At 45.9% G+C, this 16,012-nt stretch overlaps 1 protein-coding gene across 1 annotated transcript; it reads right to left on the reverse strand.

Annotated features, from left to right (window-relative positions):
- Nucleotides 1-5,297: 5,297 nt before the first annotated feature.
- On the reverse strand, nucleotides 5,298-8,200 carry LOC103649975 (26S proteasome non-ATPase regulatory subunit 14 homolog). The gene is made up of 6 exons (XM_008675667.3): nucleotides 7,894-8,200; nucleotides 7,610-7,787; nucleotides 6,923-7,004; nucleotides 6,257-6,433; nucleotides 5,909-6,076; nucleotides 5,298-5,783 (listed from the first exon to the last, which is right to left on the reverse strand). Exons 1-6 carry the CDS (start codon nucleotides 8,018-8,020, stop codon nucleotides 5,592-5,594), a joined length of 924 nt encoding a protein of 307 aa, XP_008673889.1. The 5' UTR covers nucleotides 8,021-8,200; the 3' UTR covers nucleotides 5,298-5,591.
- Between the last annotated feature and the right edge of the window lie 7,812 nt (nucleotides 8,201-16,012).

Raw genomic sequence — 16,012 nt, forward strand, 5'->3', positions numbered from 1 at the left:
TGCAGAGCTTAAATACCACCAAAATAGAAGGTGAAGAAGCTCCAAAGTCGTTCCTAAGGGAATGCAGAGCTTAAATGCCACCGAAATAGAAGGTGAAGAAGCTCCAAAGTCGTTCCTAAGGGAATGCAGAGCTTAAAGACTCCAAAGTCGTTCCTAAGGGGATGCAGAGTTTGAGTGTGGCTTCGTGCGTGTTTTGGACATTCATATAGACATTCATTTAGACATTCGTAGGATCATCATCATCATGGCATAAAGCACAAACAGAAATACTACGACTTCGACGACAAAGTGCTTCGATGAATACGAAGAAGCTTCGTTTCAAACATACACATTTTATGCAAAGAAATGCTTCGATGTGTACGAAAAGAAGGGAAGGTGTTTTCGCCTTCGGCTCAAAAGATACAAGTTTCGTCCACAGCAAAGCAATTCGTACATAGTTGAAAAGGTAAAAATATATTACAAGGTATGGACAAATATACAAAGTACTGTTCAATTCTCGATTACAATCTTTTGCAAAGATAATGCAAATGTTTCTAAGCTCTATACAGAAAGGCTTAAAGAGAAGCTTCATCTCAACAACCTTCGGAATGTGCTTTGGGTTATCAATCTTCGGCACCGCTATCCTGCAGACAAACAATGGAATGAGGTAAAAGTAGTTATAAGAATCAAGGCAATCAACAGGTATGAGTTTCGTACTGGTTTAAGCAGGTTTCGGGCTTCGTCCCCAGCCAATTCTCGCCCACCCTTAGCCCAAATTTGAGTTATGAATCTGTTTCCGATGCTTCGGGCTTCACTAGGAATATCAATCAAATCTGATGGCGACAGGCTGAAGGTTGGTCGGTTTACTGTCTTCGCAGGCGTGCAACCGGCCTTCAAGAATGCGGCAGCTGTGCCGCGAGAAGCTAGCAAAGCACAGAAGTCACCATGCCCAGCTATCACTTCATCGAGTGCGTCAACTTCATTTTCAATATGTTTGAAGGTATTTGATATGTCTTCAAGCGAAGGGGTAATATCTTCAGAGCTGGCCCCAACCGAACTAAAGACCCCTTTCAACCATTGCACGCAGCGGCTGCCAAAACTCAAACATGTATTCTGAAGGTTCTTCAATGATTTCTGCAGCTTAGTATTTTTATCAGCTTCAGCTTCATACTTTTCTTGCAGTTCTTTCTTCTTTTGTTCGAAGCTCTCTAATTTGTCTTTTAAGGTTGTTTGACTTTGGAGAACCTCCTCGCTTAATCTAACATTCTCAGCTTGAATTTCTGCGAGCGAACCCTATGTTGCTTGAAGCAGGAAATCATTCTTCTCTAGAGAAGCTTCATAATCTTTGATCTTACTCTCTAAGCCCTCGATTATGATTTCATTTTTCTTGTCCTCGAGGTCTTGTTGCATCCTCAATGCTTTACTTAACAACATACTCTGTAGAAATAAGCTAACATCAGGAAATTTTGCTTCATCAGAAAGAAAAACATAGATTTAGGCAAAAAGAATTTTACCTTGAAATTGGAGTAAAATAGACTGTCGACGATATGTTGTCACCGGTAGCCGCTAATATCAGCCTCAAGCTTCGGGAAACTGACACTCTTCGATAGAGTGCCGATTATCTTTGCCCCGGCGCGATCGCGAATGCATCCTAAGGCTCCTTCGTCAATTCCACCAAAGAGCATAGCTCCTGGCTGGTAGCCACAGGATATCCCATATTCCTGTAGCTCCTTCTTTTCGGCCTCGGATAATTCTTGACCTACCAGGTTTCGAAGGTCAAAGTCCCTTTCTTCCGAAGCAGCATCAGCAATCTTTTTCGCTTTGTCAGGCACTGTGGCCATGACCTTCTCTGCAGCCACAGTTGTCTCTTCCGCAGCCATATCCGAAAGAATTTTATCAATCCCTGACAGTGTACTTTCAAGATTGGCAGCTTCGGCAGAGGTATCAGCTTCGGCAGTGGCCTCGACACTTGCAATAGGTGCTATTTTGGATGCCGAGGCCAGCGATGGTGTCCGCTCAATGGCTTGCATGACATTGAAAATTCTTTGTTTTTATGACCATCAGCCTTCTCCTTTGTAGCCGAAGGCTCATCCTTCTTCTGTAAAAGTTTCGTCGATTCTGGCCCCAGAGGACTTAGCAGCTTGATGGGTAACGATTCAGTCATTACCTTTAAAATTTCTGCTATTTCGGCAGCAGGAGGCGTCGAAGGAGTCTCCTCTGTTGCCTCAGTTATCTTCGGCTCCGGAGTTTCAGCCTTTCTCTTCTTCGAAACTGCCGCCTTCAGCTCAGGAGTGGACTTTCTCTTCTTTGAAGTCTTCTCATCCTCTACCATTCTAGCAACTTGCCTGCTCAGAATGCTGACAATTCTTTTTCTTTTCACCCCTTCGGCACCTTTGTCTAGCTTTTCATAATCAGGGTATTCAAATTTAAAGGCGTCCATTACCCGGTTCAACCTTTGTTTTGGCCGGGTGTCGAAGGCTGCGGTCATCAGTTGATCTTCCTTTTTGGTATAATTTCCAAGTATTTTGTTGCACTTGGTCTCAATCATGTCTAGCCATTCTTTGCAAGGTTTCTTGAATTGCTTTTCAAATTTGAAACGATAAGCAAGACGAACAAGTTCATGCTTTTTCCCCGCTTCTTTCCTCTTCGGCATTCCCCAGCCACTTGATGTCGGATATGTTCTATTCGCCAAGTATTCTTGCACCAAGTCCCTGGTACTGATTTGCTCAGCTACCACTCTAAATTCTACTTCGGCCAGCTGACAGGGTGAACCCAGTTGCATATTGCATAAAGGCCTGGTCATTTCGAAGCTCAAACTCACGGACTCATGACCATGGTCATCAGCTTCTCCCTCTTTTTCTTGTCAGCCTTCATATAGAACCATTCATTTTTCCAACCGGTGGGCCACTTTGTGCGGTAGCTAAGGACTGGTGCCTTTGTATCCTTCCGATACGCAAAATTGTAACAGCCAAAATTCTCGTGAAGGCTATCTGCCCTGGCCTTCGTCTGATAGTGCAGCTCGTGCACTCGGCAGAAAGCTTCGGCATCCGGGCTCATCCCTTGGCTTCGGAGGGCCCATATAAAGACGTCGAGCCTAACAATAGCGTTGGGAGTCAGCTGATGAAGATATATTTCAAAATTCTTTAAAACTACCCCTATCATCTCATTCAGCGGGAATCGCTGCCCTGCTCTGAAGAAGCTCTTGAAAACCACAATTTCATATTTCTTTGGCTCTGGGATAGTCTGTTCTCCAGCAAATCGAATGAGCTTACTCTCAGCCTCTCCAAAATAGCCCAGTTTCATCATCATAGGCATGTCATCTTCAGTCACAGTATATTTTTCAAAATCTAGATGACTAGGCTTCGTTGGGATCAGAATGTTGTAGTCTTCTTCACTCTCAACAACATCTTCACCCTCAACTACAGTCTGCTTAGCTTCGGCATTACAAGTACCTTCGTCAGTCGCAACCAGACCTGATCGTTTCATTACTTCTGAAATTGGGGCCGTTTCAGCGGCCTTGGTTTCGTCCTCCTCACGAGACACCCTTGCAGTTGATCGCACTCTGGCCATTTCAACGGTTTTTTACCGTTTGACGAAGCTAACCCGTCTGACGAAGTTAACCTTAAATGATGAAGTGTTCGCTTGAAAGCGCAATGCAGAAAGCTTCGGCTATGGTTAATTTTTTTAACAGCACAACAGTGCAATGACAATGAATGTTGTGCTAACTCCTCATCAACCCGTCTGTTTATATAGTGTTGCAGAGGGGAAGGTGAACCGCCAGGCCGCTTACACTCGCTGAACGGTGGACCGCTCGACGCCCGGAATATTATAATCGTTTCTCGGCAACGAGATAAGGGAAGGTGTTTTTCGGACCTTCGGCTTTCTGAAGCCTTCGAGTTTTTCACGGATCGAGCTCGTTACGAAAAACGATCTAGCATCGCGAAGGGGCTAATGTTGGGGGCATTCTTCTCCGTCGAAGGTCCTCTAAGCAAAAACACATTCGGCAAGATGATATGCAAGCAGGCACGACATGAAGATATATGCCGAAGCTACAATTGAAAGAGCTTCAGCATGATGACACGCTTGAGACAAAGGGTGGCACCGACTTAAAGAGGAAAAGACTGCATAGTCCCTGATAATTTGTGTCATGGTTATGATTAGTTATCAAGGACGCGAATGTAATTTTGTTCGGGCTGTGTCCCGTGCCTATAAATAGATGAACAGTACCTCCGTACTGTTCACGCTGACTTGTAATCGCTCACGCGTCACTTCAGGACTTTTGCCTTCTGTCAAGTCGAAGGTACCGATGTAATTTAAACATCATTGATGTTTGTTCATAATTATATGATGATAATGTGAATAATCTAATGATTTAAAATGATTTATTCATGCTATTTCTGCATTTCACATGTCCCTATTTATATCTTTGAATATTGAAATGATGAATATATGCTCTTCATGACCTTCGTCCGAAGATCATTATATATAAAGGGAGATAATGTGACCAAGGACGAATGTCTTTAACCATTAATATTTGTGTTGCCTTGTTCTTGATTTATAGCTTTTGAGAACAAGTGATCAACACCCTCTATGTTTTGTTTTGGTGCTCTAGTATTGAACTCAATCCACGTGCGTTGAGATGGATTAGGGTGTAAATTAGTTTAAGTTACACTTCAATCCACCTCAACACATAGGATTAGGTTTAATATTAGAGTACCCAAATTAGATACTAATTCTCTCCATTTCTCCTACTCCCAAACAAGGGGGAGAAAGCAGGAGCACGGTCAGTTTTTCACCACGTTATTCTATCCCAGATCGGTTTTTCGCCACGTTGTCCTAACCAGAGGCAGGCGAGGAGAAGCAAGATGGTGTGGTCAGTATCGAGTGAGCCTGAACACTCCGCGCGGATGACGAGCAGGCCGCAAACGCCAGCAATGAATGATTATTTTAATTTCTATAGACTCTTTGGACAACATTGTGATTGCTCTAAGGCAATAGCAAAGTAAAACCAATAGATCACCGTAATAAACATTAATGAAGTGTTTGGTTTGATGAATCACTCTATCCAAAATAAAATAGTGCATCATGAATTAATTCCTTAAATTTGATGGGATGACTCCATTCCACATATTAGTACTAAACAACTAACAATAAAGAATGAAGTGGTGATGGATTAACTCACTCTATTCCACAAACCAAACAAAAAAATGAGGAATGATAGATGATGGACTACATCATTCCTCAAACCAAACAATCCATAACATCTCAAGGCCGGCCATGCTCCGAAGAGTTTACAAGATCACTCAGATTCGTGTCAATGCATGTAGAAGAAACAAAATAAGTTATCTGCCACAGGTCATAATCACATTACACAGTTCTCCCAGGGCAATGACATCCCAACTGACATCTGGAGCCACCTTGGCTTAAACATAACTAGAACGCACTGAAGCTTTGATAGAAAAGGCAGGAAGTTTAACGACAATGAAATGTAGACAAATCCATTCATAAACAAACCTTAGAACCAAAATGTATCTGGCCTCAAGCTCATTGCATGTGTCATGCTTCCATAGTGTGGCTATGTTTCAGTTTGGGACAACAATATTATTAGTAGACTAAAAGACAACCGTGTCGAGCATGGTTCCTAGGGTCTGAACTATGTTTGATGACATCAAATTCGACACATGCTCTTCCAAATGCTTTTTTGCATCTTGCCGACCCACATTTGCTATCGCAAGTTTCTCAGGTGGCAGTTCGTCCTCCTCCTGCACTGCCTTGTTGTACTTTATGGCTAGGTTTAGCATTTCCTGGACAAGTAGACATATTGTCAATAACGGACAAAAGAAACACTTATTACTCTCAAGAATTAAAGGATCAACACAAAAAAAATCATTTCAGCAGACAGATAAAGTGAGCTCAGTAGCATAGGCACCTGGACAGTCTGCTCGTTGGTTTTCGAGTGAGTGTCAAACCTCTTCAAAATTAGCCCATCGGTCCATTTCTTTTTGTGCAAGTTCAACAGCATTTTCTCCTCAAGCTCATTTTTCCGGTAATTGATTGCAATTGAATAGTAGTGTCTATTCAACCCATGGATAAGAGCCTGATAAAGAACAGATATGGTCAAATCATTTTTTAATAAAGGAACAAAACAAGTTCATATGATACAATATTTTTTAAAAAAAAACTTGACTTGCGGGGGTAAGACAGCCCCCATGCATTGTGCGATAGAAAAAACCTGTCATGCAGGCCAAGATATGATACAATATTACTTAGTACTTACCTGAATAGATGGCTTATTTAGGTGCCCAACATTTGATGTTGTCTGACGTGGCTCCTGGCCAAGCATCATGGTCTGAGGATTAATGAGGCGGAATGCATCAATAACCACCTTCCCCTTCACACTCTGGATGGGGTCTATCACAACAGCAACGGCTCTAGGGTTCAAAGCTTCAAAACTCTGCACATTTATATATTGAACAAATTTAGGCCTACGAGTGCAGTGTTTGGCACTATATAGGATATAAGATATAGAACAGAAGCACAAAAGGTAGATAAGAGAAGAACAACTCCAGTGAGTTGGGATCAATAATTAGCTAATGGCACCCATTTTTCTTTTATGAAAAAACACGCGGGTTAACTGAACTACCAACAAGATGAGTTCATCCACAACTTTCAGGGTGATGGAACCTACACAAATACACAATGAAGGTAGTGAAATTGAAAACAGGCAATAGGGGGATAGAGAGGGAGAAGCTGACTGGTGCCTACAGTTGATCAATTATAGTACAACATATCATAATATCATATCCATGCTTTATTAAAAAACACATCAGTGTTTATAATGACGTTGACATGACATATAGTACAGTGCAATGACAGCAGCTATCCTGTTTTGATAGACCATTCCAAAAGATCCCTTTTAGAGAACAAGTGGATTTGCATAGACCTGCTGAGTATTGATATCGACGCCTGATAGCCAGCATCCGAAGCCAGGATGTGAGTGATACCAACCTACAACCATTTCTGGCCTGCAAAAGGGGGGAAATATCACATATTTGTTTTCCTACAGAATATAACTGAGTTAAAACAATATTGATTAATACTATGAATGCTAGTGGGTTTTCCACAGAACCGACAAATGATTTGCCCGTACCAAATAAGTATCATTACATTCTTTATTAATCATATTTTCACAATATACCTATTTGATGTTATAAATCTTTGTAATGCTCTCTATAATTTTGGCAAACTTGAGATGTTTTGACTTTCCACGAAAGTTGGAACGACTTATAATTTGAAACAAAATAGTACCATTAGTAGTGACATTACCGGTGTCAATTGTTGCCCTAAAAATTTCATCTAAGGAGCACAGATTATGAACTTAAGGTGCTACTTCAAAATTACCATGTACAAGCAGCAAAACAACCTCGGTTTAATCCAAACAAGGAACAACATTGCAACCAACAGACACATGTGTGGACCTCAGTGCAATTCAATAGCATGATCCTACACAATTTGACTAAGTAGTACGGGCAAATCAAGCAATCAATGTGAACTAATAAAACAAAGAGATGGACGAAAAAAAAAAGAATGCATTACAGATCCACTGAGAGAATCATCAGTCGATCCCTACCTGCCGGTCTGCTTAAGCATGTCAAGCATGTTTGTCTGGAAGACGTGGTCGACGGCCTCGACGCTGACACCAGTCCCGCTCTGCGGCATGGCGAAGACGTCGACGACCCTGACGGTGTAGTCGTCAACGAACTCGCCGAGCATGAGGCCCATGACCTCCATGGGCACCCCAGCCCTCCCTGCAACCGAAACGACGCATCAGACCCCGAGCGCGAGCGAAAGCAAAGGAAAACAGGGACGAACCCTAACCCTAGATTCCGGGGGAGGGAAGGAGGATCCACGCACCGTGCTTGAGCATCTTGAGAAGCGCTAGGGAGGAGATGTAGACCTGCTCGGAGGAATCGAGCAGCGGCGAGTCCGTCGGCGGCTGCCCCATGCCGGAGGCGCCAAAGATCCGCTGCAGCCGCTCCATCGCCGGTCACGACGCCTCTGCCTTGCTCAGCTCTCGCTTCGGTTGGGTTCGTTCGGTTTGCTTGCGGCCAGTGAGAAGCTTGCGGCCTCAGCCGCCGTTTCATCAATTTCTTTCTTCGACCGCACGCCTTGTAGTTGTGCCCGGGCCGGTTTGGCCACCGCTGGGCCGGTTCGGAGTACAGGCGTGGGCTGGAAGCAGGCTTTTATTCGGAGAAAGACAGAACAGAACAGAACAGAACCGAACCGAACCGCACTGGGTCAGCCCAGTATTGGCTTGGCTGGGTTTGTCGTGGACAGCCCGCGAGATGCTATCCACTTTTGGACCGCAATTTTATCCTTCGGCCACTTTAATATCCTATCTGGATATAGATACTGAATCACCTAAAATTCTGTTGTTTGTTTGCGCATAAAATTGAGATTTAGAATCATAGACTCAATTCTCTGAAAATATCACTCTTCTAATATAGAGCATCACCCCTCTGTATTGTGAGAAATTAGACCGCACAATTCCAAACTCTATTTCAATGACATCTAAACAATAGAATTGAAATTACTGATTAAAGACGGTTGTTTGGACTGCTGCAGCTGTAATCCGTAGAGACAAAAACGTTGTAGAAATAGTAGAAGCCGGTATGAATTAAAGTCAAACGTCAGTACCATAATTGATATGATATTGAATCCAGTTCAATTCCTTATCCTCAAATACAAACATCCAAATGGAGCATAAGCTATCTTTTCTCCATCTCCATCTCCACAACTATAAAGTATTGGTTTCAACCCTGCGTCATCCTGTGTCACACACTTTTCTACCTCATACATAGATCTATTTTTAATCTATCTCTATTCACTTTTACCTTAATTAGATTTGTTTTTAATCTATCTTTATCCATCCATCCTTAAAGAGATTGTTGTGCATCTCCCGCTCACCCTTCCCTTCCCAATCTACTCAACTATCCACACGCGATGCAATCATCGTCACTGTCGGTGTTTTGGGTCCGACCGCACACCCGGAGTTGCCCCTCAAGGTGTTTTTTTAGGAGTAGGATGGTGTTTCCGACTGTAGCTCAATAGTTCGTGTCGGATGCACGAGAAATAATAAACAATGGTTTACAGGTTCGGGTCGTTTTGAGATGTGTAATACCCTACGTCCTGGCGAGAATGCTTTATGTGACTGGTTACAAGGGGGCTCTCTAGTGCGGGAAACGTAGAGAGTTGAGGTGGATGGCTGAGTAGCGAGTTCGATCGTTCTGAAGGGGTGCCCCCTAGGCCTTATATACTCGACCGTGGGGCATTACATGCGGATATGATAACAGTATGCGCCTAAATGATAGTGAACCAATTGAGTCTATCTTCCTATAGTTCCGCCGACCCATCCTCGCTTGGTTCCGTTGTACGGGGTTCCAGCACGGGAAGGTCGGGTCACTGTTGTGATTACTCTCTCAAAGTCATTGGGCCGTCTGGACTCGCACCGATCCGGCCTTACGTCAATCTGCTTCACTGGTCGTTCCTCCCCAGGCCCACGAAGGGATGACCTTACGATTTATTGGGCCCTTGGGCCTTTCGTGAGGTCTTTTATCCTTCCAGTGGACCCGGGGGATATCTGTCCCCCACAAGCCCCCGATCTTTGGGTTGATTTTGAAATAATCGGCCCAAAGATCCTAGGTCCAGCTTGCGGTCTTTGTTTGTAACAGGAAGTGCTTTCTGGGTAATCCGGTAAAAACGATTTCTTACTGTCTCCTTCTGCTTTTATCATTCAAAAATTGGTGTTCTGTCTCAGACTCGCGCTTCGGAGGTCAGCATTTCGTATTGTAGGACTTCGAACTTCATTGGGTGCACCAAAGGTGCACCCCAATGGGTGTAGCCCCCGAGCTTCGAGTGGATTTTTGCAGACAATCCACTCGAAGGTCTTCACTTCGAGTATTATCAGAAATCACTTTTATTTTCCACTTGTACTTTGTCGGAGGTCAGCCTTGTTTTGATATTGCCCTATGCTTTAGAGGTCAGCATTGTCTTGATCTGAGATGACGATTAGGTGCACCCAATGGGTGTAGCCCCCGAGCTTCGAGTGAATTTTTGAAAATAATCCACTCGAAGGTCTTCATTTCATGCCCTTTTTCTGAGAATCACCCTCTCTTCTTGCCAAATGCCTTAGAGGTCAGCATTATGTTATTGATATTATGCTTTAGAGGTCAGCATATATTTTGTCTTTGAGGCCGAGTTCATGATCTGTCCATATCTTGCTAGGTAGTGCAATTTATTTGATCTGCAACTAATTGGACATTCGATAGACGTCCCCTAGCTAGTCTTCATGTCGCTTCTGTCGATCAGACTTGTACCTCACCGGCTATATTTGGCTTTCCTTTGATCCTTGCTGATATCTCACTTTTGTCTTGAGGTATTCATTGCATGCACTGCACGGATGTGACAGTTTTGAAAAATATACTGATAATTCCTGGGCGTCCCCCCCCCAATGGGTGTAGGCAAGGGACGGCTTGGTACGCTGAGTGTTTTAGCAAACTGCTTCTGAGTAGTAATTTGATGTGACCGCGGGTGTAATCATATCGCCCGCGCAGTTGACTGGAGTCCCAATGGGTGTTGTGTTGCGTGAAGCGGCGTCAGCCGCCTGACGTGTCTTCAGACGGTTTGAAGTGCATATTGAATTTTTGCGACTGTTCAGTGGCCGTGGTAGGAGGTGAGCGGTTGCCTTCTTCTTCTATAAATAGTGCCTTTGCTTCTCCGGTTTTTTCACATCTCTTGCTGTTGTTTACTCTCCTCTTCTTCCCTCCACTGCCACCATGGGCAAGAGTAAGAAAGGTAGCAGTTCTTCTCCTCGCTCTGGTGACAAGCGCAAACGTGAGCCGACTCCTCCTTCGAAGGACTTAGGCAACTCGGAGTACTCGGAGGAGGAGTTCTCCTCCGAGTCCGAGGGATCTCCGGCTCTCGTCTCTCCCCCGGCGTCGTCTAATGATTCAGACGACTCCCAGGGGATTGCCGCGGAGGTCTGGACCTACATCCGAGCCATCGAGCGCTCCGGGCTCGAGGGCTCGGATGAGTCGGAGTACTCCTCGAACGAGGAGGACTCCTTGGACTCGTCCGGGGAGGGCAGCGGCGGCGATGGCGGTGATGACGACGACGAAGGCGACGGTGGTGGCGGCGGCGACAGCGGCAGGGGCGGCAGCAAGGGCGGCAATGGCAGCGGCAGCAAGGGCAGCAGCAATGGCAGCAACAAGGCCAGTGGCTAGATGCCACTGGTTTTTTAAATGTTAGTATAGATTAGAAGTAGTATAATGAAATAATGTAGTAGTAGTTAGTAGTATAGAGTAGTGAAGTGTAATGTAGTAGTAGAGAGGTCATCAACTCATAACGAGTTGATTTGTAAGTTCTGTAGCTTCCCTTTATAATGAAAAGTGATTTCGCTCCACTTCTGTGTGCGTTATGCTGCTTTCTCGCTGTTCGCCAATCTTATCAATGCACGAGGAGTATTTGTGATCATCGAATCACATTTCTGATTGCCTTATTTGTAATGATGGCGCTTTGGTGGTTGCGGCCGAGTCATCCGAAATCTCGTCGTTGCTTTAAGGATGACGGTCGAGTTATGGCAGGCCGTGTCGGTGTTTTAGAGATAACGGGCGAATGGTTGCTGATGATACCGGCGTTTTAGAAGTAACGGCCGAACGGTTGCTGATGATACCGACGTTTTAGAAATAACGGCCGAATCCTTTGGAGCTACCTTACCGATTTAGTGATAGCGGCCGAGTGATGGATGTGACATCGGTGTTTTAGAGGTAATCAGCCGAGTGACTAATGGCAATGTCGGCGTTTTAGAGGTAACAGCCGAGTGATTGACGACAACGTCGGCGTTTTAGAGGTAACGGCCGAATGACTGATTGTGACATCGGCGTTTTAGAGGTAACAGCCAAGTGACTGATGGTGACGTCGTCGTTTTAGAGGTAACAGCCGAGTGAGAACGGGCCGCGTCGGCGGTTTTGGAAATAACGACTGAGTGATGACATGGCACGCCAGCTTTTTTAGGAACAGCAGCTGAGTGATGACATGGCACGCCAGCGTTTAAAAATAACCGTCGGGTGATGACTGGGCGCTTTCTGGAAACGGTATCTGGCTTAGGAAAACCCCATATGTACTGCATTGTTGCGCGCCTCTGCTTTTCCGTGCCCTAGTTCTTGCTTTTCTGTATCCAAACCTTCTTTGCGCCCGTGCGATACTGCTTCCGCTCCGCTCGCCAGCAAGATTGAGATGGCGCCCAAGCGGAAAGCATCAAGTCCATCCGTTGCTGTCATTCCCCCCATCGATCCCAACAGTCAGTTGCCTTTCGCAGGTAACCATATGTCTGTTGTTTCTGAGTCTGATCTTCTCCATCTCGTGTCCATCGGAGTTCTTCCTCCGAAGGAGCTCTGTTCTTGGCGGATTTGCCACGGGGTCACTGTTCCAACAGAGGACACCCACGAATCCGTTGTTTATGTTCCTTTTCTTCTCCGCGGTCCTGCTCTTCTAATTTCCCCCTTTTTCCGCGGTCTTCTTGATTTCTATCACTTGAATCTGACCCATCTGAACCCCAATTCTATTCTGCAAATCTCCATCTTTGTTCATTTATGTGAGGCTTTTCTTGGCATCCTGCCACACTTTGGACTATGGAAATATTTGTATCATTGTCGCCCTGGGATGGCCGGAGGACAGCATCAGCTGGTGGGGGGCGCGAGCTTGGAGATGCGCCGCGGAAGGAAGATTGATTATCTCGACATCCCCCTCAAGGACAGCATTAAAGGATGGCGCTTGGAGTGGTTTATCGTTGAGAATCACGGAAATTCTCTCCCCCACGGTCAGGGAGACAGCCGGATGTTCGCGCTCCGAGCTGAACCGAATCCCCCACAGACCAGGACGTGGCTGAGGCAGGAGTTCTGCTAGCTGAAGTTGGAGTGTTGAAGGAGAGGGGTCTGACTGCAGAGGCTGTGGTTGCTGACTTTGTCTTCAAGAATATTCAGCCATTGAAGGACAGGGCATACCCGGCCTATCTGTACCGAGGCCTAGCTGACTCCACCCGGGTCACCAATAGAAGAATTCCTGCTGTGGACTTGGTGAGCCGGCTCGAAATGATACTCAGAGGCAAGGTATCAAATGTTGGTGCCCCTGTTGCCTACTCGGCCTAGAACTTGCCTCCTTCCAAGGCCTTTACCCATTTCGTGTCAAATCCTCCTGCTGGTGATGGCGGTTTGGGCCTTAGAGTACGACCCTCTGCCGAAGAAGTTAGTGCTTTGGTTGTTTTGCTTGAAGAAATTCGTGATGATGAACGGCAGGTTCACTTTGAGGTGCCTTTGGATCCCAGTGATGCAGAGATAAGTGATATGCTTGATATGTTGGCCGAGGATTCTTCTGATGCCGCTCCTGCTGGAACATTGGCGGTGGCACCTCTCCCAGAAGCTAGTAAAGCCTTGGATATTTAGAGGCCTGTCAGTGTTCGCCCAAAACGCCCTTGCCGAGCCAATCAGCCTGCTTCTCCTGCTGATGGGCAAAAAAAGAAGAAGAGACGTCTTCGACGAGTGTCTAGCTTGGATTGGGATGCTGGTCCTTCGGCTCCTACTGCTGAGGAAGTGCCCGTGCCTGAATTTACTGAAGCTGATCCCAATGGGTGTGACCCATCTGACGCTGACCCCAATGGGTGTGCTGTCCGTGTTGCTGATGAAGATGAGGAGGAAGAAGAAGATGAAATCCCTCTGATTCGAAAGAATAGTCGGCGCTACATAGCCAGTGGGGAAAGTAGTGGAGTTCCTTCTCCTGCTTTGTCTGCCCTCATTGGTCTACAAGAATTATCTCTGGCGAACTTTGATCAAACTCTTGGAGATATGGTTCCAGAGGATCTGTTATCAGAACCGACAGATGGTGACGTGATGGATGTTTGTGCTGATGTGCTCAACGCCGGGTTGGGGTCATCCCGGGCAGCGTCCCGCGCCTCATCGACCTTGGAGCGCGGTCTTGAGGGTCAGGAAGCTGACTTGGATTGCCCTGCTCCCATGGAAGTGACTGAGGAACCTTCAGCCTTAGAGGTGGCTGCTGCAGAGAACTCATCCCTTAAGGATGGTGTTGGCGCTCACCCAGCCCCCGAGGGTGTTGCCGGGGATGATTCGGCTCGGATGGGTAGCGCAAGCTGCGACCCAGCCCTCGAGGGTGTTGCCGGAGACGATCTGGCTCGAATGGGTAGCGCAAACTATGACCCAGCCCCCGAGGGTGTCCGAGCGGGTTCTCCCTCTTGCACTTCCATGGATGTTCACGTAGGGTCTTCTCCTCCACACTCTGGTTGCATGGTGGTAGCCCAAGCCTTTGGTCAAGGAGTCGCTTTAGAGGCCAGCGTACCCGACGACAAAGTTTTGGGTTCTGCTGATGACACTGAATTGGTTCCTGCTGATTCATTGCAAGTTGCTCCGGGTGGTGATCCTTCGCCGAGCCATCATTTGATCTCTCACGATTTGGGGGTCCCCTCATTCTTATTTAACCTCCAGGTATTGTGGTTTATTCTAGTCTGATTTTTACACCGGATAAACTGCTGTTATTATACTCATCTATTCTTAATGTCAGGCATTGGTGGACGGGATGGCTAGTTAGCTGAAGTTGCAGGGTGCTTCTGTTCCAGAAGGAGCTTTGTCTCTGGCGCGTTGGAATCCGGTGCTGCTTCAGCAGCGTGTTTCTGACTTAGAGGCGGCGAATGCTGGTTAGAGCTCTTCTGCTTCCTTTTGGCTACTCTATTAAACTGCTTCTTACTTTAACCCTTTTGCTTGACTGTTTCTCGCTAGATATGGTTCGACAGTATTCTGTTCTTGAAGAAAAACATTCTCAAAGTCAGGCTGAACTGGTCCGGCGGTGCTCTGATCTTGAGGAAAAGTATTCCCAAAGCTAGACTGAGCTGGACCAGGTTTCTGCTTCTCTGAATAATGCTAACATGCTGAACTCTACTCTCCGTGCTCAGCTCGATTCTGAAAAGGTGACCTGTGAATCCAGGCTTTGTTTTGCCATGTTCTTATTGTTTGCTTGACGTTTGAAGAAGCTAATTCTTGTTTGCAGGAAGAAAAACGTGCCCTTGTTACTTCTCGTGACAATCTTGACAGGCTATACCATGACTCCATCAACTTGTTGACCATCTTGGAGAGGAGTCATCGCTTCACCAGGGAAGAGTTAGACAATCATCGTTATAAGCTGCAGGAATCCTTGGATGACGTGATTCGCCTTAGGCAGTTGATATCGGCTAAAGATGCTATCATCAAGGAACTGCGTGCTTCCAAGAAATCCGTCGCCCAGGAGCTAGAGACCGCTCAGTTGGCTGTTAAGGTTGCTGAAGAAACTTCTGCTACTTTGAGGGCCCAGCGCGACAGAGCTATGGATAAAGCCATTCGCGCAGGGCGGATCTTGATGAGGAGACCTGGTGTGGTTGTCCCCGACGACATAAGGGCTGATGTGAACGCTGCTCCTGATTCCTCAAGTCGCCCTTCTTCGTCGGTTGCTCCTGAGAAGAATGTTGCAAAATAGAAAAACATTGCATGCTTTGAGCGCGCGGTTAACGCGCTCGGATATTTTGTTAGAGGACACCTTCTTAGTATTGAATGCTACTATTATTCTCCTATTGTTTAGAATTCAGCAGTATCTAAATTTGTATAAGTAAAATGCAGCGTGATGGTTTCGAGACTTCTTCATGGGACATAGAGGTCGCCCCTAGATGAGTAACTGTATGTGCGGCGAGTGTACTGCGCCAGTTTAAGCTAGTATTAACTCAAACCGATCGCTCCATTAGTGTGGTTTAGTGGCCGCCCCGAGTTAAGCAAGCGTGAGCATGTTGCACCGTCTTAAGTCATCGCCGACTTAAGCCGATTGCTCCATTAGCAGGGCATAGTGGTCACCCCGAGTTAAGTAAGCGTGAGCATGTTGCACCATCTTAAGTCATCGCCGACTTAAGTCGATTGCTCCGTTAGCAGGGCATAGTGGTCACCCC

This window comes from Zea mays, chromosome 3, assembly GCF_902167145.1.
Source record: "Zea mays cultivar B73 chromosome 3, Zm-B73-REFERENCE-NAM-5.0, whole genome shotgun sequence".
In the NCBI taxonomy this organism is placed as follows: domain Eukaryota; kingdom Viridiplantae; phylum Streptophyta; class Magnoliopsida; order Poales; family Poaceae; genus Zea; species Zea mays.

What these genes read in the sequence shown, in the direction of transcription:
- LOC103649975 (XM_008675667.3), bottom strand. Translation starts at nt 8,020, where the DNA reads ATGGAGCGGCTGCAGCGGATCTTTGGCGCCTCCGGCATGGGGCAGCCG. An exon ending in TCTCAAGATGCTCAAGCACG is followed by an intron (nt 7,788 to 7,893) that starts GTGCGTGGATCC and finishes TTTCGGTTGCAG; the next exon opens with GGAGGGCTGGGGTGCCCATG. An exon ending in TAAATAAGCCATCTATTCAG is followed by an intron (nt 6,077 to 6,256) that starts GTAAGTACTAAG and finishes GTTCTTTATCAG; the next exon opens with GCTCTTATCCATGGGTTGAA.